We start from the raw sequence: 27,320 nt of genomic DNA, 5'->3' as shown, positions 1-27,320 counted from the left end.
CTGGACACTTCATATTTCTTATATATTTGACCAGTAATTGCTGTGTTTTGAGATACAACATTTGAGGTACAAGGGTTTTTTTGTTTTCTCTGATTGCCCTGGGCCAAAATTGAATATGTAAACTCAAAAACTGAGGCTGAGAAGGGAGACAACCTCACAATCTTATGTCTCTGCAGTGCTTTGATTACATAATAATAGCATGGAGACCAAACCACCTGTCTCTGAAGTTTTTCCACTTCTGGGAAAAAGCAGTATGGATCATGACAGACACTGGAGCATCAATGTATTGATCATGATGTGTTAATCCAGTGACACTTCTCATTTTTGGGAAGAGCCAAGTTACCGAATTGTTGTCTCTCAGTAGTTACAACTGCTCTTCACTTGGTGGCTGAAAGTTGCCATCCAGCTGGTCAGGTTGGTCTGTTCAGTCTGCAGGGTTTGGGGACTACACCAGCAGTTGTTGGTGCTGCTGAGCTGTGTGTGCACAGCCTGGCATAGCATGGGATGGGGAAGGAGGGGAAGGTGTGTGCCAGCCTCACTGAGCAAGTTGGATTCAAGACCAGGGAATGGCAACTGATGCACATTATTCACTACTGTGTACATGACCAAAAAATCCTGAAACTCTTCAAATCCCAATATCCTGATTCACTAAGCCCTTTAAGTAACTGGTCACCACCATTCAGCTCGTTTTAATTTCCCAGATATGCATGCCAGTGTAGCAGAACAGAAAGTTGCACAGGAAGAGAGTGGGAGAACTGAGCAGTCACACTCAGAAAAATATGCTGAATATGTGTCTGTAAAACACTGTGACCTTTTACCACACCCTGAGCAGAGCAGGGCTGTGCACATCCTAGATCTGCAAGTCCTTCCTGATCCTGTGTTGTTTTGTGTGTTACTGAGCAGAGAAGACATACACACAGGCCTGGGAGCTTGGCAAAGAGAAAGGCTGATTAAGCTATTCGACCCTCTCTAGTTCTAGAGTAGATTTCCAAATGTCTGAATACTCTGTTAATTAATAGGAATGGCTTTGGAGAGTCTTTTTTCAAAATAAACATCCTGATATTCCATATATATCTCTTTTGGGTTTGTTTGTGCTGAAATTAACAAGATTTTTTTTTTTTTTTTGCTTTTAAATTCTTGTTTAAAAAAGCCTTCAGGTTCCATTTTCTGAATCAGATCAAATATGTTTGAAGGAGGAGAGGTAATGCTCTACGTATGCCACTGTGAAAATGGCAGATTGAAATTGCTATGACCTTATACTAGTCAAAATTGCAAAGATATAGATGCTTCCGACAAAATTTCTTTGTTTTTTGAAAAAGATATAACAAGGCAGTATTTGGTCTGTGGGCCAAACCCAGCCTCCTAGCCAGCTGCTTTGCATCACAGGAGCCCTTATCCACCACATCTTCCTGGGAAGAGACAAGCAGGCTTCCTGCTGCACCTCATCTGAGAGCCATTCCTGCTTCTCTGTGGGTGGAAGGAGGAGTGTGAGAGAGGAGGAAAGGTGAAGAAAGCAGTGCAGGGTGCACAGAACCTGTCGACTGGCTCCCTTTAGTGAGAATGTGGCCACTCTGAGCTGTGCCCATGAGGGGGCATTTGTATATCCGTAGGACTGGATCTAGCATGGAGTTGCTCTTGCTTTTTTGTTTTGTTTTGTTTTGTTTTTTCTAATAATCACACTTTTAATTAAATTAATAATACTTAGAAACAATGCCTAGGGGTTCATTAGAACTGACAGGTGGTTGACTGTGGTGCTGTGAGTCGCTTGGGCAGCTGAGAGTTGCTGTCAGGCAGCAACACTGAACCTGCACCTTCCTCCATGCCAGTTCCTGTGGCTCGGAAGTGTTGGGAGCGGTGGCAGGGAGCCAGCACTGGCTCTGAGCTGGCATCAAAACACCAGGGGTCTTTCCTGCCTCCTAGAAGGAAAGAATTTGGTCTTTGCAGGTCACTGTGAGATGCACATTAATGAAAACAACATGAATTGACCCATTAGATGCCAAGGAGCAGAAATAACTTTGTTTGATTCTTTCTCACTCTAGTTTTACAGTGGTGTACATGCACAGCATTGCTTTCAGAAGAACACATGATGCTTGTGGCAGAGTGCTACAAACATCAATAGTTCCCAATAACATAGAGGAATAGTTCAGTTCATGCCAGTTAAATGACTCATTAAGGAAACTGGTCATCACCAGAATGACCAATATTGTACAAACATCATGAAATGTCCTAGAAAATTAAGAACCCCATATGAATCATACAAATCCCTCACAAACAAGCAAAGTGTTTTTAGCCTCAGCCTTTGAATAACAGTCTCTACTTGGAAATGATGAGTGAAAACACACTTTATGAATGTTTGTTGCTACGTCACAGGACAAGTTTCATCCCATTGTTTTGGAAAGGGAAAGAGCACTATAACCCCCTGTGCAGCTGGCCTGCTTGTGCAGCCAAAGTTTTAGTTCTGTACATTAAATGATGTAAAAAGGTAGCACGTGGGAAAGATTAAAGCTCTGTTTATCTCATGGGAAGGTATTCTAATCACATTGTGGTTTTTCCTTTGATTAAAGAAGGGATATCAGGCCGGAAGCATTTACAGCGAAATCCACAGAATTTAGAATTTGAAATTGTCCTTAAATTCTGTCATTGTGTCTTTGCTGGCTGAGATGTTGCATACAGAGTGTGATTTTTATCAAGACTTAATCTATCCTTGTACCTCCTATCATGTCAAAATTTAAAATTTTTTAAAACCTGCATGACTCATTCCCAGAAAGACACAATATCTAATTTATAGCTCCGTTGACAATGCTGCTTCAATTAATTTTCTTCATCTTTTTTTCTTTTTTCTCTGCTTCTCATATCTCATCTGTTTGCATTGCCTAGATTTTAATTAAAAAACCTCTCCTCTCTAAGGAGCAATCTGAAGTGGCAAAAATAATCACTTAAAATATTACAGTCATTAAAAAATTGGCTGCGGTCAAAGCCATGCATTTTCAATTTGCCGACAAACGATATTTTCGTTTCTTTTTAAAGTGCATTTTGTATTTGAATAGCATACGCCAGCCAGCCTGGCTACCAGAGATGCTCCTCCAGCTGGGTGGGCTGCGTGACAACTCCTTAATGGGGGAAATTGATGGCCCTCTGCTCGTGTAGAGGTGAAGGCATACTGGGCAGATTTCTTTCCATCTGCCGTCAGCCCTTTGCAAGCTGGCACTGCCCAAATGCCCAACACATTCATTCCAATGCAAGAAATGTCGCCAAAAATTAAATTGTGAGGCTACAGCTGTCTGAAAGAATCATCGGGGCCATTAGGCCCAGGGGAGATAATATGAAGAGGAGCATCAGTGTTCGTCACTGATAAAAACCTAATTAAATGATGGTGAAGATGACTGTGGATACTTTAAAGGCATAGAGGTGAACAACATTTTTGTGGAAGTGCAGGAATGAACCTCAGGAAGATGATATGCAACACCTCAGCCAAAAATCTGTTACACTGAGGAATTTCACACGAGTGTTTCCTGTTGATGCTTTGCCGAATGGCACAGTTATATCATTTAGTTGCCCTCTGTTCCACTCTCCAAGTAAAGAAATCCCATATTGTAAAGCCAAGCGGTATTTATTGATTCACAAGTTTGACTTGAACAACTGGGACAGAAGCTGGCTTGGATGAACTTCAGTGCGTCTGTTTACATTCCCAATATTTGTCTTTTGAGTTTCTAAAAATCTTCAGGGCTGTGTCCTTGGCTGCAACTGTGACATAGGTTGATGCTTGTGCTACTTCACATTTCAGGGCGAACTGGAGATCTTTAAAAATATGGAGATTGTTCAGACATGCTGCGTGGTGTAGGACCCTGGATCTTACCTGGGGCCCTTAAGCCATTTAGATGCTACAGAAAGTTGGTCAGTATTTACTTACAAAACCCTAAAGGAGGTCCAGTTGGAAAGTGCCCGCTTCGCAAAATCTGTGTGCCCTGCTTTTGGCTGACCTACAGTTTTCAGCAGCCCTAATTTAGATGGTGTGTCTCCAGGCCTCCCAGTTGGAGGCCAGAGTAGACCAGTTATGATGATCAATATGGCCAAGGCTGAGATGTTGTTTCAGGGAGTCCTTGTATCTTCTCTTTGGGGCTCCTCTCTTGCGGCAGCCGGTGGCAAGTTCACCATAAAGCAAGATCTTAGGGAGGCGGTGGTCCTCCATACTGGAGACAGGCCCTGCCCAGCGCAGCTGTGTTTTCAGCAACATGGCCTCAATACTTGTGACTGCTGCTTGTTCTAGAACAGATGTATTGGTCACATAGTCTGACCAGGGGATGTTTAGGGTTATATGGAGGCAGCCTTGATGGAAGCGTTCTAGGAGACGCAGGTGGTGGCAGTAGATGACCCATGATTCAGATCCATATAAGAGAGTAGACAGCACAATGGCTCTGTAAACACTGATCTTTGTACTTTTCTTCAGGTGTTTATTTCGCCAAACTCTTTTATGAAGCTTTCCGAAAGCACTATATGCCTTTGCTAACCTGTTGTCTATCTCTCCGTCAATCTTACCATCCGAGGAGATGAGGCTACCTAGGTAATTAAAGAGAGCGCCAAGGAAGTGTCTGAAAGACATCATGTGGGGAATTTGACAAGCCTGGTGGGCAGAATGAGCAAGTGCATGCAAGCCTGGTTGTCTCACCAGCAGACATAGTGACAAGCATTGGCAGTCAAGGAAAAGTGAGCCATGAGGTGGTGCATATGGGAGATGGTGGAGGCAGGTGTAGATAAACCATGCAGGGCCTTGAAGATGGGGAAAAAACAGCAATACCATAACTATCCAGTAGGCAGACTTCAGAAGCACAGCAAGTTCAGAGTGAAGATTAGATTGAAACCAAATCCAAGAATGTTGAGATTTGGGAATACATCCAGCCAATTTTCATTTTGCCCTATTCTTGCAGAGCAATAGCTTAACAATTACAGCTAGTGAATAATAGTATTGGTAGTGCCAGATTAAATTAATCTATTTGTTGGAATTTGGTTCTTTTTTTCACTTGGGATCACCATGGTCTCTGAACAGGACTTGGCTTCTTTCCATTTGGCAATGGGCAGGGGTTGTTTATTTAGGAATACAATAGTATTCCTATGGCAGCCTGATAGTCCCATTCCAGTTGCAAACAATGGGAAACAGCTACTTTTATGAAGTGGCTTCATTCAAGTGCCTGCAAGTGTCCTATGTTCCATTAGTAGGCGATTTGGGAGAAGACTTTGTTAAATGAAGTTTATCAGATTTGTCAAAGAATTTATTTTCTAAATTAATTTTTCTTTACAAACTAGTTAACTTTTCAGTGTTGTAATTTGCACAACACACTAAATGTTCCACATGCTTTTAATCCTCTTTAGAAAAAATTGAATGATGCTTTAATTCTGGACCTACAGCTGATGCTTCCATGGTAACAAGGAGAAACATCCTACAAGTTGCTGTCATTTGGCCTTTTTAGTTACAAAATTTGCACAGAAGTTAATTTGTTCTTATCTTATAAATCATTTAAATGTAAATAAAATATAAAATGGAAAACAAATTTAATCTGGCATTCATAAAAGAGAACTCTGCATCTATATAGTCTGCAGTATCTCCAGTTTAGGGAGAACTTAATCCAGTTAGTTTCAAACACATTACATGTCCATTCCATATTTTTTATCACTTTAAAATGACAAAATAAATACTTTTAAAATTCAATCCTTAAATACTGGAAATATGCAGACCACTACTGCAAGGGCAAGGCCTTTAATTTGGGAAAGAGGCAACACAGTATGTAAATTGTACTTTAGTACAATTGTTTCTAAAGACTTGAGTTCAAATCTTGGGTTGAACCTAAAGCGACAACGAGTCTGATGGTTTCAATTCCATCTTTAATCTGTTCAAACCCTGTAACAAAATCACCAAATAATCCAACACAGTCACTGGCCTCCTGGATGTTGAACCAGGTTGACAGTGTACTTGGGGGCAAGGGACCATCTCCTGGAAAATTTGACTGAGAGCTCTTTGAGGTTTTTCTCCCCTCAGCAACCCTTCAGATAAAAAAGGAGCAGTAAAAGCAGAGACAGATAGTGACTGCTTGGAAAGTTAAAAGAAAATATGGAAGCTAAGAGTGAACTAAGAGTGATGGTTATACAGGTGAGGGAAATATGGCAGGTGGTAGAGAATAAGATCATGAGCAAAGGAGCCCTGGCCCTTGCTGAGACAGCATGGCTCATGGAGCTTATTCATATCTGCTCCTCCCATGGGAATGTGTCCAGGGTCCCAAATGGTAGCACTGGGGCAAAACCATGCAAGAAAATTATGGCCCACCCTCAGAACTTATTTAAAAGCCATACCTTTGCTTTGAACATTTTTCTTAGTTTCTGTAAAGGTCATTAACTTCAAAGGTCATGAGCTTCTATTACTGGTTTCATGGGTATTTAGAATAACAGAGGGAGTTAAACCCCACTCTGAACTTTTCTTCTGTGTAGCTGTTTCATATGAGAGTCAAAGCTAACATGAGCAGATTGTGATTTGAGCCATACGTTGTGCAATTCATTAACACATAAAATATGCATAAAATACATATTCATAGGTACTCTGTAGCTATGTATAAAAACCTAAACGTAGCTTTATAAAACTAATTAAATAAATGATGATTTTGAGCTTTCTTAAAAGGTTGATCATACACCACTGTATAAATAATTACTTACTCACCCCTTTGCCAAACTGGCTGTTTATTTATCTTGACAACCTAAATGAAAACTTCATCAGATGTACTTCAGTAAGTATTCTGCTAGACAGCAGAAGAACATACAGATATTAAATGATAACGGGGTTGTATCTGATTTGTGTTTAAATTAATAAATGGCTTTTTTTAATAATTACATATCATCTATCAAATACATACTTGCATATAGCTAAGCAACTGAGAAATAAGTAAGACTTGTAAAGGATTTTTCAAAGCTTGATGCAATTGTAATAACTATGTCAGTAGTCTATTTGTCTATTTGTTTCCTGAGATGAAGAGTTATGTATAAATTTGAATTTAAGTTTTAGCCTGAATATTAATTTTTAGTGTATTTATTTGACAGCCTGCAAATAATAGGACTTTTGTGACAGATTGATTGACAGATAAAGCATACCTCATTTCTGTTCAGAAAATGAGGAAAATTTTGAAAAGCAAGGAGGACAATAAACAAATTACTCTTAAAATTCTACTGTTAGCAATACCTGTGAGCATGAAGGGTAAAATCAGTAAACAAAAGCAATTTCTCAGTCAATTATAAATAACGGCATAGTACAACTGCTGTTTTTCAAAGAAAAGATATAAAACTATGTCATTAATTTCTGCTAGTTATAATATACTCGATATTTAAATTATTCTGCCTTTTCAGTGGCATATGTGATGTACTGTGTATATGCTGCATTAGCAGAGCAAGGAGACTTGTGACAAAATCTATTTAATTTCTGTGATAAATTATCAACACTTCAGGATCTTTCTATTGCTTTGGCCTTTCTTTAGAAGAAAAACACTTTAACAGCAATTTCTTTATTTTAGCAGTTGAAACAGTCTTTATATTTTTACAGTGTGTTATATCTTTAAGTGATATTTAGTTCTGCATTACTAAACATAGAGCTGTTGTCATTCAAGTATAGACCAGAAAGTCTCTATACAAAAATCAGACTTTGAGTACTCAGATTTTTTTTAAAATGTGTAGACACCTCTAGAAATGTAGTCACAAAATACATTCTTCAATATAAATTAATTGCTAAGTTATTGGCATCCATACTTGAAAATCATCAATAAAAGAATTTCAATTATGTCTCTTCCTTGCATTCATAAATGAAGGGTTGTAGAATATGACAAAATGTCTTATTTTGTACTTTGTTTATAAAATCCCATAGATAATGGTGCACTGGGCAGTTTTCTTTTCTCGCCTCACCTCTCCCTTTGTTAAAAATCTAATTATTCCCTTATGTGACACTACCATGACCTTTTTAAGTGCAGAAGAGGTGATTGTCATATTTTCCCTCGGCGCATTACCGAGGGGTTCAGAGACAAGAGGGCACTGCACAGACAATACTGAAAAGGTCAATGCAATTTGGCATTATTGTATCTCTTTCAGATGTTGAAATATGGTAAGAATGCAGAATTCTTCTAATTACTATTTTCTTATTTCAGCTTCCATTTTTAAGAATCTGAGGTTGTCAATTTGCTTTAAGGCCAGGTAGATCTTCTTTAGAAGCTTCCAGTACCTGTTTCAGCCCCACAGGTTTGGCAGACCATTATCATTTTATCAGTCACACAAGAAGACAAAATTAGGATGGGGGAAAGAAGAAAATCTGTACTGTAACCCTCATGCGCTTCTTACAGGCAGCTCCTTCCAGGCCAATACTCCTGGAGAGTCCTGGCAGTCAGGGCATCTTGGGGGAGACACATGGCTTCTTTTTATGCTGCTGAAGTAGTATGTGCAAAAATGAAATTGGAAAAGCAGACACATTGAGTTTGGGAGCAGTCTCAGGACCCCTGGGATTGCTGTATCACAAGATCTAGTTGCCTCTAGAGCTATTTGTTATGTTATTTGAATTAAATATAACAAATATAGCCTTTTCACTTGCACACTTCAGGCCCAAAGTTTACTGTATGGCAATGCATAGCAATTTTTAACGCAAATACCTCTCTAGCAAAAATTATGGCATGGGGATCTGACATGTCTCATAGCACAAAAATCTTATGCCTACAAAATCCCCATAGCAATATTTGATATACTAGTGAAGCTATTTGTACATACAGTTGTTTATGGGCCAGACATAGCGGCAATACTTTAAAACAGAAATAAACACCCAGAGATATGGTGTGTGACTTTTCAATGCAAGTACAGTTTTACAATGGTCTGTAGTGGGTTTGTAGGGAAGCAGGTATGAGATCAGAACACAGTCGTTGTTGGGGCTGGACAGGAAAGATAAAAGATGACTGTCCATTTTTTATTTAGTTTCAGGCATCAATAACCTACAGCTCACTCTGAACAGGTCACCTTACAAACCCAATGTCATGTCACCTTCCATGTGCTCCTTCTGCCCACAGCATAGCTGCCAGTCAGATGGGAACTCCATCTACTTCCATGGGACAGAAGGTAGCAAGTTCAATTTTGCCACAACACGAGATGTGGACCTCTCCATGGAGGATGCCCAGGAGCAGTGGACAGAAGAGTTTGAGAGCCAGCCTAAAGGGTGAGTGTTCCCCACCTGTGCAGGGCTCTACACAGATGTGCAACATCACTCCGGGGATGAGGAAACTGTATGAACAGAGAATAGGATAAATAGCAATACTGTGAATTTTAGGAAGGAAATGAGTCCAGAAAGCCCAGAAGGAACAGTCCATCCTCAGACCATCCTGTCACTGAAATGTTTAATGAAAAAAGTCATGCTTGCGAATTACGTAGCCATTCTAAACAAGCACCTGATGTTGATCTGTTTTTTTTTTTCAATCACACTTGAGTATTGTTAACAAACGCATATCCATGTGAAATCAAATTCCTTGACAACTTCATGCCCTCTGTATCGCTCCTGTGAGCCCTGCCTTGCCATGAGAGAGCTCCTGCTTGTGCAGAAACCTGCAGGTGCTGGAGGAGGTGAAGGCAAGGCAGATGAAGCAGCAGTCTGTTCTCATCTAGCAGCACCAACAGCATGGCCATGCCTGCTCGGCAAAAGCTGAGAATTTGGCTGATAATTGACTATTTTTCTTTTGAATATATACATTGTGATTCAAAGGATCCCTGTAAAACCATATCCAGGGACTGCTGCAAGGCCACTGAAAGTAACAAAGCTATCTAGGACAACAAAATTACTACTCTTACCAAAACATGACTGAGCTTTTAAAAGATGTGTGTCCTGATAAAGAAGTATCATTTTACATACCTCAGCGTATAAACTCTGACAAAAAGAAAATAACCAGCAATGAGGTCTTGATTCCTTTCTATTAAAAAAAAAAATTTAAAAAAAATTAAAAAATCATTAGTTGCTGTAATCCCAGGGCAATGAGAAATGTACACTGTTAATTTATGGGTCTCCACTGAATGTTGATTTTAACCTACAAAGTACTTCAGATCATTAGCAGCTGATTCAAATGCTGCCTGTGCTGTGCTGAAGGTAGGGAGTATCTTTTAAGAAATACATGCTAATGTGTCCTGTGGACACGTGGTTTATCTGGGGCTTACAGAAAAAATATTCACTGTGAACTCTGTCCCAGTTCTAATAATCAGCCCATGGCAGCAGGTGCTGCTTCAGACAAAGGGAAGAAAATAAAAACATTTGTGTTGTGTGTTAGGTGATCAGGTGTGATATCTTTGAGATGTGTTCTCAGTGTCTTTTCCATCTTGAAAAAAAACAGGGTGGAAGTGTTGCCCATGGACATCTGCCCTGTCTGTAGATCTTGTTTCTGCTGGACCAGGTGTTAAGCTAATCTTGGCCACTTGCAGCCCTGGTTAGCAAATACACAATTTCTTCTGAATTACGAATATTACACTTTCCCTATCATACAATGCCTAGATCCAATCGCAGGTGCCACTGCTCCCTAGCCAGGAGTGAGGAAGGGCACAGCCAGCAGATGCATTCGACTCTCTTATCCTGTGTCCCAGCAACCAGGTCCTGATCTGCCCCCAAGCCTGCCAGCCCAAAGCCTCACAACTTTTTCTTGTTTTTCCTTTCAAATTTTATTCTATATTAGAAACTTCCATCTTTCAATTGTTCTATAAGAATGGAGATTTAAATTGCATGCAGCCATGAATAAACACAGAACTCGGGTGATGCTATGGACTACATCCCCATCGTATAAAATTGTCACCTCCACTGTCCCTCTTTTCAACATTTCTCTGGGGATTGCTTTGGGACCTGTGTATAACAGCAAATATGCAAATCCCTTCTTAGAGAATTTCTCCCTTCTCAGAGAAATATTTCTCCCTTCTTAGAGAAATATTTTTGAATGCTATTTGAGCTATATCCAAACAGTCAGCACTGTATACCTGAGACAGAGCTTGCAGGACGTTCTCAGGCTCTGCTTTGTCATGTCAGCTGGAGCCTGGCAGCTCTCAAAGGAAAGGCAAAAGCATCCCTCATAAGGGAGAGCAAATGGAAGCTCAGGTATAGGGGTCACCACCACTTTACTCTGCACCAAATGCTCTTGGAGGTGAGGGCAGAGGGGCTTATCACTGTTTTTAATAAGCAATGATTGGTATTTTTGGCACATACCACCTAAAGCAGGAGGCTACATGGATAGGGATTGCTGTTGTAAGTACCACACATATTTCCACTGCCATTCTGCTTCTTTTTAATTGCATAAATTAGAGCCTCTTCCTAAAAGTAGACACATCCCCACATCAGGCTGCCTTTGTCTCCAGCAGGTGTATTGCTGCTTTGGACCTCCACATCCCGTTGGTCTAGTTTGGCATATATTTTTCTATCACCTGTTCTGCAGAGAAAAAATTCAAGAGTCATGTGATGGATAAATTAATACGAATGTAAATGTTAAATCAGGCCATGACCCAGGATCCTTCTCTATTTGTCCTTACTGACAGTGTGTTGATATATTTCTACTAAAATGCCAGCTTTTTTTAAAGAGGTAGAACTCTGTGGTTTTCATTTCTGATGCTGCCTAAAAGGAGAGGATCCCTGGAAACATCCATGATCTGCATCATTCATGACCCCAAGTTGTTTTGTGGGTCACTACAGAGAGTGTTTTAATTGAGCTAAATAGAGCATACAAAAGATCAATGGAGCATTGTGAGGTTTTGTTGTGTAAGTTAAAGTAGGCACAACTGCTTAATTCTGTACTTGCCTTCAACCCAGGAGACCCATTTTAAAAATTGTGTTTCGATTATATTGCACATTACCTTTAAAAAAAACTGTGCCACAGAATTAGGGTTAGATTAAACTGTGCTTCCATTAAAATATTTCTATTTATATCATAAAGCTTTTCAGTGATGTTAAGCTCCCTAACTCCTGTGTAGATGACTGACAGTTTTAAAGCAGGATTTCCAAACAGACATGTTGCTGATCTGTCACAGCTTAGGTCAGTAGGGAAACTGGCAGCTTTAAAGTAGATCCTAGAAATGCATTTTGAAATAGTTGGAATGGTTAAACTAATAAATAGACTGTTTAGTTCTTGAAATGGCAGTTTTTGAAATTGTTATGTGGCACATAACTGCTAGTTTCTGCTGAAAGGAGACAGGAAAAAGCTCTGCCTTCCCACAAAGGTTTCTGAACTTCCTTGTTTTCTCATTCCTCTTCAATCATCCTGAATAGTTAAATGATTGGATTATCAGGATTTAGTAATTCTAAATAATTTCATTGTTTTACCAGCCTTATGATACTTAAATACTTTATGATTAATTAATTAAGTTTGACATGAATAATAATAATGTATCAGACCAAAATAATGCATGTTTTCAACAGTTTCTAGTATTTCAAAATATTGTAATCAAGTTTTGAAGTAACCAATGCTTTCATGATGAAAATGTATTTTCAACATAAAATATTTAATTGGAAAATTCTGCAACAGCTCTTTTAATTATCACTGAATAAAAATAAGATAAAATGTTATACAGAAAAACTGAGAAAGATCATATCATCACATATTAAAAACACAGCAGTCTTTTTTTATACTCTGTTCATGTGTTAGTTAAAAACTGTTATCCTAAATGCTCAAAAAGATGAAAAGAGAGCATTTTCAGCTATTTTCTACGTATTTAATATCTTTATAGCAGATATGGTGGACATGTGCCTTTTCAAGTTTCATTGATCTATAAACCTTATATTGTGCAAAATGGAGCAGAGTGCAATTAAATTTTAACTATTTTAATGCCAGAAAAAATAATAAAGGTGATAGAACAACACAACATTCCCTATTTGGTAATAGCATTCATTAAAACCTCATTTTTTAGTAATTCATGCTTTTCTGCTAATTTCTTTAAGATATTTACGTTAACTTTGCCTTAGTTGAGTCAACTGAGTTTAAAAGCTAATACTGAATATGTGAGTAATGTCATAGGAATCACATTTGAAACACTGTGTTTTTTGTCCTGTGTAAGAATAGAAACAGCTGCTTTTCTATGTACTAATGAACCCATAGAACATGCTTTGTGTGAGTTTATCAGTAACGTGCTGCTGCACATTCTCCACCTATTGTTGACCTCTGCAGGTGGGACATATTTGGAGCCGTCATTGGTACTGAATGTGGGACATTGGAATCTGGCTCAGCTGTGGTATTCCTCAGAGATGGAGAAAGAAAAATATGTACTCCATACATGGACACTACAGGTTATGGGAACTTGAGATTTTATTTCAGTATGGGTGAGTATAAATTCCTGATGTAATACAAGTTGTGAAGTATGTGAGATTTAAGTTGTGCAGTGTGCGTGGAACTGTTTTAAATACTCCTTCAAAGAAGATAGCACTGATCTGTGACTGTGATGCCCATGAGGATGTAAGACTGACCACTGCTGGTCAGACGAGAGTCCACTCTTCTGTATGTCCATGCAGATGGACAAACATGGTGAGCACACAAATAGGTCTCCCAAAAATATTCTCCCAGATGATGCTGACTTGCAGATGGAAACCCTTTTGAACCAGACAGGGCACTCTGGGTTTAGTAGACCTTGGTGGGCTTTTTTTTCCATGGATTTATCCAGCCATTTTTTTGGCTGAGATAAACATTTAGGTTAAGACAGTTTAATATAGAAGTTACATGAAGGTATGTGCATGTAAGATCAGTGTCTGAACTTCCTTTATAGTTAGAGGAGCTGTGGTCAGTACTATTGCTAGAAAAATCCATTCAGCTCACCATGAGACAGCTGTGCTGGACCAGCTGAGCAGCTTCCTGGAGTCAGACTGTGGATCTCCGTTGTTATAAAGGCACCTTAAGCACCTGGTGCACACACAGGCCTGTTTTCACTCTTGTCCAGTCCTCAGGCAGGATTTGTCACACAAGCACTGGTTATTGTTGCCACTTGAGTTAACCAAGCACATCTGAGACATTAGCACAAGGCTGGCAGTTGTAACTTGGGACTTGGGGGAGAGTCACAGCCCTGCTATAGTGGCAGGTAGGTGAGCCAGGGCCCTCCGCAGTGCCTAAAATGATCCTTGGTACTCGGTGTTTAATCAACTGAACCTGCCTACTGTCCCCACAGCTCCATAGTTTAACAATTCTCATATGAAGAAGCATCTTCTTGTCTTGTATATTCTAATTTCACTCAGTGCCCCTTAATCCATCATTAGAAGATATAGTCATCCTTTGCCATCCTTACCCGGCCATAGAGCTTTTATAGGTACCTGTCATATCCTCCTGCAGTCATATATATGTAGACCCCGGTGTTAATCCATCAGAGTCAAGAGAGTTGCACCTGAGGACGAGATAGGATTAGCACAGAGGTGGGACAGCCTTACCTAGTTGAACCCACAAAACAGTTTCTGCTCAAAAGCTTTTACTCCATTCATAAACAATTCCTCTGATAAGGTGTTGGCCCAGGGTGAGATTCACACAGAGTGTGCTACAGTCTTGGATGAGGTATGGTCAGCATGAAAAACGTTGACACGGTGTTAGCAACATCTGTGGACCTCCCCTGTTGGGGCAAAGTGTCAGAACCTCTGTCATTTACAAGGGCTAAGAAAGCAGCCAGGAACCAACCTGTCCTGTCACTTCTCCTCCCTGCTATTGTTGTCAGTGCAACACTAGTTTGGTGTTGCAACAGACCAAAATCCCCATAAACGTGGTAGTTAACACTCACAGGGTTTTTCCAGAACTTTTATTTTGCACATAGAGGAAATTGCATGAGGTTATTCTCTCAACAGCATGTTTAGAGGACCTGAGGATTTTTGCTTAAAAGCAAATAATAGAATAATAAAGGAGGAAGCAGAGGATAAACCTGTGACCTCCACAAGCAACCTTCTGTATCAACAAGAAAAAACACACTTTATTTAATGAGGGGAGGACCTCATGTTGTTGTCCTAAATTGTTGCACATCTCCTCTGTGTTACATGAATTATGAATAAAGGACAGGAAAAAGAGGATGCTTTTTCCCAGTTCTTCCAAACATTACAACGCCTGCAAGAAAAACAGGAAAGAAATTTTGTCAACCTTCTGAACTTAGGAGAAAAGTTGTCAGCAGATGTAGGCACAGAGGATAGTGAGATGTTGTTTGAAAAATGTATTCTGTGTGTACTTCTAAATTAAATAAATAATAGTTTAAACATTCAGGCAAGGAGATTTGAAAGGACACATGGATGTTCCTTATTACAGTATAAAACACATCAAAGATGCACATCTAATCTAGTTCTCTGGACTGCTCTGCCTAGTCCATTACAAGAACTGGCTGTCTGTAGTGAAAAAAAGCAGAGAAAGTGTTCCAATATACACAACCTTTCTACTTTGCAGACTTTTCAAACTCTTCCTCATTCTGTTTTTTATTTTGTTTTTATTTTTGAGGGTTTTTTTAGTACGTACAGTACCCATAGTGTACTAAGGAAATAGAGAAATTATGTTTCCTGTTTCAAATAGAGGAATTTTAAAAAAAAAATTTCTTTTCCAGAGCACCAAATTAGTGTGATGATATTCATCTTGTATCTATAATGCAGGACTAAATGCCTGCATTTGACAACTAATCCATTCTTTCAGAGAAGGTTAATCAATGTTTTGGGTTCTACTGCTATGAAGATATTTCAAATGCTGCCCTATTCCAGTGAGGCAAGCATGCCACACATGCTTTGTGTGGTACAATAGTCTCCATCCATCCATCCATCCATCCATCCCTCAGCCCATTCATCCATCCATCCCTCTCTCACTCCCTCCCTCCCTCTATGGTGTAGACAGTAGAAGGAGCAGCACAACAAATAAGGTACACAGCAGTCTTCCTCATTTCCTACTTAGAACAAATTCTCAGCTGCCAAACTATCAGCTGAGAAGTATTTAAGAGATTGTCACATGCCATGTGTGTGACTGCATGAAGTGTGAGTACTAAATAACAGTTTACTGATTAGAACTCAAAAGCAGAGCATTTCTATGTAAATAGGATTTAAAGCACACTGATAGAAGTATTGCTTTGGGCACAGCATTTTCTATTAAATTTTTTTTTGATAAACTGATTAAAAGAGGTACTTGAGGTTTTCATAATCGTCAACCCCCTTGATCTCTGGCATAGTGTATCTGATCAAATAATTCCTATACGCTGTGTCTTTAGGGCTGGTGTTCTTTTGTTTCAGATCCTAAGTTAAATAGCATCTGATTGTAATTATTTTCATAATTATGGCTGCATAATATGATTCCACTTTCCAATAACAAGGGCTTCAGTTAATTTTTTTCTCACTCAAATGTGTTTTGTACAGGAGGGACTTGTGATTCTGGAGAATCCCATGAAAATGATGTTATACTTTATGCCAAGATTGAAGGCAGGAGGGAACATATACCTCTTGATACCCTGACCTATGCTGCTTACAAGGTAAATCATCATAAACAAAGCAGGTGCATGGGATAGATATCATTATCTTTTCAATATTGTGTGTTGAATTCCGCAGGGACACTCAAACGTGACCTTCCCAAGCACATAAATCATGTGCAGACCTGGGAGCAGTCGGGTGCCTTTGCAGCACAGCTCTGCAGTTATTGCTGGTTATTCCAGCCCCAAGCAGGACTGCAGTGTTGGCTGGGGATGGGGTGACAGGAAACAAGCGATGGGCAAAAGTTGTCAGTTATCAGCTGAAAACTTCAGTGATAACGTCTCCTCACAAATGATTACTCCTGTCTCCACCCAAGCTCCTATTAGTCACAGTTTGGTACTCAGGAGCTGTGTCCTGAGGGGTTCGGTCTTGCTGGGGTCAGTGGCTGGGGGAGGCTCTGCAGTGATTATGGGCATGGGCATGGACTCAGCCACGGGAGGCAGCTGCTGACCCTGTGCACAGGCAGCATCTCCTCTGCCAACAGTGCAACCGCCTTCCAACCACGTCCACCACCCTGAGGCAGGACTATAAAGACCTTGAACTTGCTGTCAGGATCCTTCCTGTCTAGGGCATGGAAGCACTTAGACCATGTCTATCCTGAGTAACCCAGCCCTGAGGTCTCCTTATTCTGCTGCTGTAAAATAGAAAGCAAAATTTGATATTTAATACATGTACACATGGATGTTCCAGAGCTTGAAATGCAGTATGCTTACATAGTGTGAAGGAAATTTGTTGGTAAAGATGCAGCTGATTTCAAGCACAGGTCTGTGTGCATTTTTTCTATAACCGTAGCATTCAGAAACCAAATATTTACAGTAGGATTTGGCCTGTATTTGGTTGAGTCATTTGCATTGTTTCATTGTGTGTGGCTTCCCTCCTCGTCTGCTTCTGTGTGAAAGACAGGGTAGAACTTTTGTAAACGAAGGAAGCTGTAATTGTAAAATAATAAAAAATTAATTGGGGAACTTGGGGCGAGATAGGATCTGAAATTACACTGAATTCATTGTGGAAGTTTTTTTAGAACAGGCAATTTTAAAGCTGACATCCTCTTTTGACATAATAAAGTTCTAATTACATTGCTTTAGGACAAAGGCTAAGCTTTGTAAAGCAGTGCTTTCGTATAATTCAGCAACATAACATCCTCCCCATATATGCCTGTGAACTCATGCTGTTACTCCATTCTCATGTATTCAGACTAGACGTGCCACTACCTTGTGTTTGCTTCTGTGAGCTGTAAGGCTCCAGGACAAACATCATATTCTATTACCAGCTGAAGCTGACAATGTAAACTAGCATTTTTCAGAAGACAGAAGGGACAGTCTTTTCTACCGTGTCTTTACAACCAGTCTGATTCCTCTAAGGTGATAAGTAGCACTGGTATCCAGAGTGCTAATACCTATGCACATAACAGCAAATTATTTTAGTTGGGATCTTGTGTAGAAAAAGGTGGCTAAAGTAGTTAACAAAGTGAAGCAAGGAGAGAGAATAGCACATGTTTGGGTCAGCACAATTGAAGTTGCTTTTTTATTTTAAATGGTACCTTTTGACCTTTTTTAATTTATCTAAGCTTTATTTTCTTTTAAAGGTTCCATCTTTGGTTTCTGTTGTCATTAGTCCGGACCTGCAGACTCCTGCAACCAAGTTTTGCCTGAAGCAAAAGAGTCACCAAGGCCACAACAGGAATGTCTGGGCTGTGGATTACTTCCACGTCCTTCCGGTGCTCCCTTCCACGGTGACTCACATGATCCAGTTTTCTATCAATTTGGGTTGTGGAACTTATCAACCTGGTAACAGGTACAACTGCAGAGATCATTCTTTTGATTATCAGCTTTCTAGTATAATTTGGTTTATAAAATCTATATGGGAGTTTGGAAATCTTTTTTCAGTAAGAAAGGATCCCATTAATAATGACAAATATAAGCTGCTCAAAAGCTAATGTCTCCTGATCTCCACAGGCCCAAATTTATGTATCTAACGTGCAATGAAGAGCCAATAAATAGCTTTCCAGGTCAAAACTGGTCCCCTATTCTGAAATATGGTCATGATTTCAAATTCTTCAGTTTCTAAGGAACATGAGATTTGCTTCTTAATACTGTGTAAGGGGGAAAATATTAAAGGCAGCAGCAGAAACCTACCCTGCTGACCTCTCAGATTACCGATGCCACAAGCATATCTAGTTCTTGTAAGACTGGTTATAAATGGCCCTCATCTTAATGACCATCAATGTGAGGAGCTCACTGTCTGTAGATTGGCCACAGAACTCTTTTTGGCTTCACTTCTTCAGGACATTCAGTGTGAATTTTTCCATGAAGTGAGAGGGAAAGGGAAAGAAGGGAGTCATTTGCAGCTCTGTGTTTCATAGAGTCATAGAAATGTTTGTTGGAAGGGACCTTCACAGGTTTTTTAGTGAAACCTGCTGCTGCAGGTGGGACTGTTACCAGCATAAGTCAGACATGGCTTTGCCTATCCATGACTTGAATGGATGGATACTGTGCTACATCTCTGAGTGACCTGCTCAAGTGAAAAAGTGTTTTCTAATGTCCAGTGTAAAACTCTGAAGCAATGTCCGTATGGCCATTGTCCTTTCTACTGTGTCTGACACTACTGAGGAGAATTTGACTCCAATTTCCTTGTGAGTGCCCTCTGCACCGTCAGAGGATGCTGCAGCTCACCCCTCCTCACCAGGCTGAGCAAGCTAGCTCCTCAGCCCATCCTAGCTTGATGCTCAAGGCCATGGACATCTTGCCTATCCTCTGCTCCAGCTCTCCAGTTTCTTAATCGCCTTCTTCAAATAGGGGACCCAAAACCAAACTGCCCACTTTCTCTCTTTCCTTATGTACATGTGAGAATATTTATCTTGATATTTTATGAGGATTAAGTTACTTTACATTTTCCAGAGTTGAGAGTTTAGAGACTGTAAGTGCTTTCACATCCATGTCTCATGGCATCTAGTTCCAACTGGAAAGAGCTGCATTAGCATTGACAGTTCCAGCATCCATGCAGGGTAACAGAATTCAAGGAGCAGCAAAATTCAAGGCATTGCACTTATATTTGATAGAAAGTGAAGGCAGCAACATTTTCCTATATGAAAAGTGAAAACTTTGCCTGTAAACACTCCTGGCCAGTAAACATGTTATATAAAGTCTGTGTCTTAGTCGGTTATCGGATGGAGAGTGGTATATACTTCAAAAGATTAATATTCTTCCTTCACTAAACTATTTCTGAAGAAGTGACCTTCTTCACAACAAAAGAAGTACTAGGTCACCATTTTCCCTATTTGTATTTCCCAAATACTGCAGCATTTCACATCTCCTGGTCTACAGCATTATTCATATTGCTTTCATTACTGCGAATGTGAGAGACTCATACTGAATATATGCAGTAAATATGACCCTCCAAGGTATCACTACAGTTAAATCTGAAATAAATTGGTCAAAACCTCTATAAACTGTTTTAGTACACACTTATAATATCGCAGTGATGGTACATTTAAATAAAGTAATATTGTCAGCAAATTTCCATACAAAGAAAAAGTCAGAATCCAATAATTTAATATTGAGCAGATGAATTATGATTTTTATAATGTTCCGCTGGCATTACTTAAAATAAAACAGAATATTACAGCTAATTATATGGAACAAATTACAAAACTAATTCAGTAAAATACTAAAACCTTAATAAATCAAGCACTATATTACTTTTTCAAGGTCTTCGGAATGTAAAGCATCTAAGGATTTCCTTATACTTGTAGGCTGTAAACAATGTTGGGGGGGGGGTTAAACCAGGAAGCAGCCAGCTGGTGCATGAATAGCTAGTGGTTTTTTTACCACCTTCTGCAGGTGTAATGGTTAGCAGTTGGCAGTTATAACTGTCCTGTGCTCACATGATGCTGCCTAGCTCTGATTAATCCAGATTTTCTCCTTATATTTGAAACTATTTGAATCTGAAATATAAAAGTCAGCTCATTTAACAGCAGTAGCATAAAAACACTGGTGCCCAAATAAGAGGTGTGTTCAGGCAATCCTCAGTCTATAGGCTACCCTTGAGGTTTTTAAACACTCAGGTTTGTTTCATGTTTGTATTTTCAGGACTTTTTGTATTCAAAGTGTGCTTAAAATTATTTCATGTTTCCTAATCAGTTATTAGGAATAGCTGATTGAGTGGTTTCTTTGTGTTGGTACTTCTACTATTAGATCTATGCCAGGTAGCTTCATGGTGTCTTTCTCCTTTTTCTCCTTCAATGTGTTAACCAGTGTCAGCTTGGAGTTTTCAACCAACCATGGTCGCTCCTGGTCCCTGCTCCACACCGAGTGTTTGCCTGAGATATGTGCTGGGCCTCACCTCCCCCACAGCACCATCTATGCCTCTGAAAATTACAGCGGGTGAGTGTGTTCTCTGCAAAACTGAGATGCAAGATTAGAGAAGTGAATTATAGGTGACAGAAGAAAGCAGCAAAGCACACAACTCCATGTCATCTTTCTTTTTTTGACCAGCTGAGGACAGCAAGGAAAAAGTGTTCTGGGCTCCTTGGCTGCCCAGTAATTAAATTTGAAATGTATGGGGGTGCCTCTGTGATATAATATTATTTTTTTGATGCTAAAGATAAATTATAAAAAAACTCTCTTGTGGGCAGCACATTGGTAATGAGAAGAAAAGTTTTACCTTGTTAAAGCCACAGAGTTTTCTTCTTAGTCAGAGAAAACATCAGTCAAAGCCGTGTTTACATCCTCAGTCACCTTTACTCACTTGGAATCCCAATATTGGGGTACCGTGAATCACATCCTCTGTACTTCTGCAGATAGAGGTTGTTGGTGGTGTCACTTTTTTATATCAGCTTCTCTTAGTAAGTAAGTCTCTTCTACACTGTTCTCACTGAAAAATAAACCGTGACATCTTGCTGCATAGCACAAAATCAGTGTCTATCCTTCTGTATCCTGACTTCCACAGTCACTTCAGAGCAGCAGGTATGACTATGAGAAAAAAGTCTAGTTGAAGCATTGCTGTGATGTCATGACACCCTCCCCTGCACCATTCCCGTACAGTTTTCATAGGAACCATTATCCCTGGTGCATGTGGGAAGTGTGACCCCCATGGATAATGATGGCCCAGACCACAGCAGGCCAAATCCTCTGCACCACTTCTTGCCTGCAGAGGGTTTCCACCAAACAGAGTTCAGTGATACTGAAAGGTTGCAATTTAGGAGATACTCATTGTGATGGAGAAGCAAAGCAAAGGAGGTTAAGGTCTTTGCTGACTTCATGCATTCCAACGGGGGAAAACTGGCTAGGTTTTATAAGGTAATAATTAATATTCACATATTGTATGAAAATATCATGGGCCATGTTCTTCTTTTTTATTTGTGTTTTCTAAAGCTACCATAAATTCGTCCTTCATTTGAATAGATTTTAAAATTAGAACATCTCACAAAGCTTCCAGTATACATAAACATATCTGCAAAACATACAGTTGCTTAAGAACTATCAGTGTAAAATGCTAGAGCCTGTGTTATATGTATTTCAGGTGGAACCGAATAACTATTCCCCTTCCCAATGCTGCATTAACAAGTGACACCAGGATTCGATGGAGACAAACAGGACCAATCCTCGGAAATATGTGGGCAATCGATAATAGTTAGTATTCTTATCCATGATCATGACAAATCAGAAGAGTAAATTTTTTATATGCTGCTCTATGTAAACATATTTTCCACAATCATGAGGCAGTGAATTTACAGTTTATTAAATTCTTTTTCTGCTTATCTGCTCTTGGTAACAGGTACATTTTGAAGCTAGAGGGAAATTCTGCCATTTGAAAAGACAATAGCCTAGTAGATTACCTTTCTTTCTTTTAATTGAATGCTTTCCAGGAAAAGATACTGGTGGCAAGGGCTTAATATAACATTTCCTCTGTCTGCTTAGTCCTAATTACATAATTAGATACTACACTGGCTATTAAGGACATGTACTGCACCAGCCTTGGCAGCAGGTACAGCATTTGGAATGTATTTTTCCTTCTGGACGTAGAAGACCACCTTCAAGCAACGCTCCTACCAAAACAATGACAAAACTTTTATATTGTTTACAGTATCTTTGAGGAAAGTACCATATGTTTTAGGGAACTGTTCTTCTCTTAGGAAATTATTTTCCACATACCTTTTTTTAAAAGATTGGGAAGAACTAAGAGGAGCTTATATTGATCCATATATTTATAAAACAATGCAGGGGATTACCAGGACCAGAATTAAAAGGAAATACTTTAAAGCACAGAAAAAGTATTTAGGAACACAGGATAAAATGTGTGACAGGCAGAAATAAGCATGATCAGAAGGGCTAAGTGTGAGAAAGTGCAGGTTTTTTAGCTTGCTTGTTAGCCTTAAATGATTTGGGACTAAGTAAACTACATACGGAATTTGTTTGGTTAGTTATGTGAAATATGTCATTTAGAGATTTTCAGTGAGGTACAATAGTCTGTGAAATTTTGTAGTGATTCCCAGTAAGGTTTGATATGGAGCCTGGGAATGGTAAATAGTTACATTTTGCAGAATTCTTAAAACAGATTTATGCCTAGTTTTGAAAAGAAAATCCTTGAAGCAGATAAGGTAGTGCCACAAAGGAAAGTTTGTCACTAAAATTCATGAAAATTGTTCTCTTAATCATATTAATGGGAAGTAGCATCATCTTGACATCGAGATAAAGTATTAGTGCTTGTCTTTAGAGATGAGATATACATCAAAAAGAAATTGAAATTAAGGGAAAATGTAGGTATGTAAACATAAAAGATGTCTGTGAGTATCTGCAAAGATGAGTTGCTACCAAAGAAAATGTAGACTTTAAGTGTTGGAGACACTCATGAGATTTTCACAGAAATGAGAAGATTAAATCAATCTAAGGATACAAATTCTTTACAACAGGACAAAACAAGATTCTTAAAATCATTGACAATTCATTTATCTGCACTACCTTTGCTTGTAGAACAAAATGCAATTCCATCAAAGAATGCTGTGTGCTCCAGTGTGTACCATGTCAAAAAAAGTTTTACAAAACCTTTACCTAAAAAGTACCTGCTCTGAATTTGAGGTGCAAAACCACAATATAGGAATCAAGTCTTAAAGATTAACATGTTTCTGAGGTTTTGAATGCCTCCTTTGTTAGATGCTATGACACTCAAGCCTTACACTGTATTGTAGGGAAAAAAAATAAATATTGGCAATCCACTCAAATTCTTGAAGAGAGGAAGGTTTTCAAGGATTCAGTACTCTGACTTTTAGCTTTACAACTGTTTCCTGTGTGAATTAAGTTTTAAATAAAATCTGGAAGCTGGCCATCTTTTCGAAACACTGGAAAAATGCCAATTTCCATGAAGTTTTTTTATTTTGAATGACATCATTACATCTTTAACCCTTCTACTTTTACCACCCCCTCAAAAAGACCTCAAAATACACAAATAAATCAAACAGACAGAACAGAATTTTTGCACCCTGAGAGGTGAGAAAATCTAGAAATCACGTGAAATCTGATGAGGAGTTATAGGGAGTAGCTAACAGAGATTTAGCGTGTGTCTGCCAGGGAGAGCTGATGCTGCCGTGATGGGCGACATCATGAAACTAGGAAATGGAATAAGTACTGCTTGTTATAGAATTGGTGGCTATTCCTTCCAAAAGTCACAATGCAACTGGATAACTCCAAGTAATAGGCAGTCTTCAACAGAAAAAGTGACACTGCTCATGGTTAAGGCCTCTAATCATATTGTATTGAAATAATACTGCCCACAAGTTATGGCTTTTCTTTATAGTAGTGCAAGGGATTATACCAAGATTTGCTCATCTATCCTCATTCATATTTTTCACAATAAATCAACATTGTCAATTAGGAGTCATTGGAGGAAGATAAAGTAAAAGAGTAAAATAAGTCTGGTGTATTTTTGAGCCCATAGGATTTAGAATTTTATTCCATTTAAAATAATCAGTGAAAGAGTATGTATTTAACTATATTTAATAGTTACTTAAGACATATCAGGGCAGGTTCCAATTCCCATAAGTACAGTGAAGTTAAGTATGTACATTTTAACGAGAGAAGCAGTGAAACATTTTTAAAATCTACAAGACTGTCATTGGAATGTACCTATATATATATTGGATTACATCTCCAAACTAAGATGAAGGGAAAGCAAGAAAGTGGTCAGTGCCTAACAGATCATCTGATCTCATTTCACAGACTTAGAAAAACCAGGTACATTAATTAAAACAGCACTAATGTCTCCAGCCTCAGATAGACATTACCTTTTATTTAATAAATTATCCCAGGCTATCCTTGACACACTCAAACACATTTTATCCTATTGTAGATCTTTTCCAGGCAGTGGGATTAAGATAAATACAATAACAGTATATTTTCTTGTATTTTTCATATTATGTTTATGACATAGCATAACTCTTCATTTAACTGATTTCTGTTCTCTGCAGTTTATATTGGTCCATCTTGCCTTAAATTCTGCTCAGGTCGAGGACAGTGCACTAGAAATGGCTGCAAGTAAGTTTTATAATTCAGTACTTGTATTCAATTTCTGCCACATAGTTCACTCGGTGATGTGAAAGTTGAAGTGATTTTCATTTCAGTCCTTGCTCTTTTAGATGACTAAATATAAAACTAGCATAGCCCCCAGAATGCCTAAAGCTCACTGGAGAGCTAGAGATCAATCTTTCTAAACAGCAGTATGTTTAATACTTCTTTTTTATTATTTTTTTTGCTAGAAAATCTTCCAGTTCATTTTAAAATGGGCTACAGAGAACACTGTTATGTCAGTGATGCATACTTTATACTGGTTTTAGAGGTGATTTGGAATTGTATCACTTTTATATTAAATGTTGGGAAATAATCAAATTTTTAATAGTTCTAATATCCCATAACCTAACATACCTCAAGGACAGAAGATCAGCACTCCACTTTTTTCTGGTAGTCTGGCATGTTAAAAGGGTTCCACCGTAAAAAGTGAAAAGGTGCTTACTCAAAACTGGTAAGCATATTCTAAATATTGGTGTAGCTACTTTTAGGTATTAACAAGAGTGTGACCCATGTGGCATTCTGTTTTGTTACTTAATTTTTTGTAGTCACACCTAACAGTCTACAGACAAAAGCAAATTCATCGTATTGCGTATGAACAACTGTAAATTATGTCAGCAGGTTTTTTGTTCCAAAAATGAATAAAAATATTTCTGCACTGTGTTATGTGTAGATTGGTGGTGTGTTCCTAACTATGTTTTTTTTAAATTGTAAGAGGAAGTACTACTGAAAAGAAATCATTGGCTATGCACCACTTTACCTAAGTAAAGTTCAAGGAGGTTCTTGGGCCTTTGTATTTTGAGAGGGACCTCATAGACGTCTTCAGTTCCTGAACAGCTGCAGCCACTGTGTTGGTTTGACAACCAGCCACTTGAAAAGATGGGCCATTAGTTACGCTCCTCTATCTTCCTCACTCCCAGGTGTGACCCTGGCTTTTCTGGGCCAGCGTGTGAGATGGCGTCGCAGACCTTTCCTATGTTCATCTCAGAGAGCTTCACCAGCTCCCGCCTCTCCTCCTACCACAGTTTTTACTCCATCCGTGGGGCTGAGGTCAGCTTTGGCTGCGGGGTCCTGGCCAGTGGCAAGGCCCTGGTCTTCAACAAGGACGGGAGGCGCCAGCTTATCACCTCCTTCCTCGACAGCTCCCAGTCCAGGTGAGAGGGAAAGAGGAGTAACGTGAGGCAAAGAAATTGGGGAGCCCCTCCCCTTCCAGCTACAACCTTCTGTATTATTAAACTGATTGTTTTAGGAGGAAAAAAAAGCTTTTAAAAGACTCCTAGTTCCGTGTTTTAATGGCAATTTCATAGATTTGCCTTTTTTCCTCCTGCTTTGTAAACAACAGAGCCCAAAACAGACTGCAGGGGAGTTATCATACAGCTTGGATGGAAAATATGAAATGTTAATATCAAACCTGAGTGTCAAAGCCAAGTGCTAATTAATTATTTATAGGTTGTGTTTATTTGACAGCTTGTGGCAACTGATTAGATCCATTCACTATCTCTCCCTCCCCTTCAGTGCCTAATAAATAATTAAATGCTGTAAATGATTGGCATTTTTTTAACTATATGTGCCACACTGCATTACTTGACAATAAAAACAAATCACACGAACAAAACCCCATAACTGATATTTATCAAAATTTGCCCAGATTAAGAAGATCTGAAAATAACCTGGTTAGGGGGAAAAAAAAAACCAAAAAACCAACAAAACCCCAAACCAACAAAAAACCAGTATGCAAACCACAGCCTACAAATATTTGTATAACTCTGATCCAGGTTCCTGCAGTTCACACTACGCCTGGGCAGCAAGTCAGTGCTGAGTACCTGCAAAGCACCCGACCAGCCCGGGGAAGGGGTACTGCTGCACTACTCCTACGACAACGGGATTACTTGGAAACTCCTGGAACACTACTCTTATCTCAACTACCACGAGCCAAGGTATGTGCGTAACTGTCGTGAGGAGTGTTCTCTACATGCAGTCACTGTAATGCAGAGACTATGTACATGGTGCAAGAGTGAGTGAAGAGTTTCTATTGCACACCAAAACTTACCGCTATTCCTTAAAATTTTGCAGTTGTTTTAGACATTTTGTTGTTCTCTAAAAATGAATGCATGGATTTAATGGCATTCAGGTCTCAGGTGATATGACTGAACAAGCTGAGGCAGTGCAGTATGAAGGACAGAAATGTACTTGAGGGAAATAGGGGCATGTCTCTTGACACGGAAGCAGCCACTTGTAAAGAAAAATTAACATAAATTATTTGTAGCTTTGAAGCTATAGATACCTTC

General features: G+C 39.1%; 1 protein-coding gene across 1 annotated transcript in view; it reads left to right on the top strand.

Moving 5' to 3' along the window:
- RELN (reelin) overlaps positions 1-27,320 on the top strand; it is a 279,441-nt gene that overhangs the window by 156,454 nt on the left and 95,667 nt on the right. Inside the window, 9 exon segments of the mRNA XM_032687702.1 lie at positions 9,075-9,220; positions 13,185-13,336; positions 16,364-16,476; positions 18,060-18,268; positions 20,728-20,856; positions 21,995-22,104; positions 24,936-25,002; positions 25,953-26,186; positions 26,808-26,969. Coding sequence (XP_032543593.1) covers positions 9,075-9,220; positions 13,185-13,336; positions 16,364-16,476; positions 18,060-18,268; positions 20,728-20,856; positions 21,995-22,104; positions 24,936-25,002; positions 25,953-26,186; positions 26,808-26,969 — 1,322 coding nt within the window.

Source organism: Chiroxiphia lanceolata, chromosome 5 (assembly GCF_009829145.1).
Source record: "Chiroxiphia lanceolata isolate bChiLan1 chromosome 5, bChiLan1.pri, whole genome shotgun sequence".
NCBI lineage: Eukaryota > Metazoa > Chordata > Aves > Passeriformes > Pipridae > Chiroxiphia > Chiroxiphia lanceolata.
This window is presented reverse-complemented; position numbering and strand designations above follow the sequence as displayed.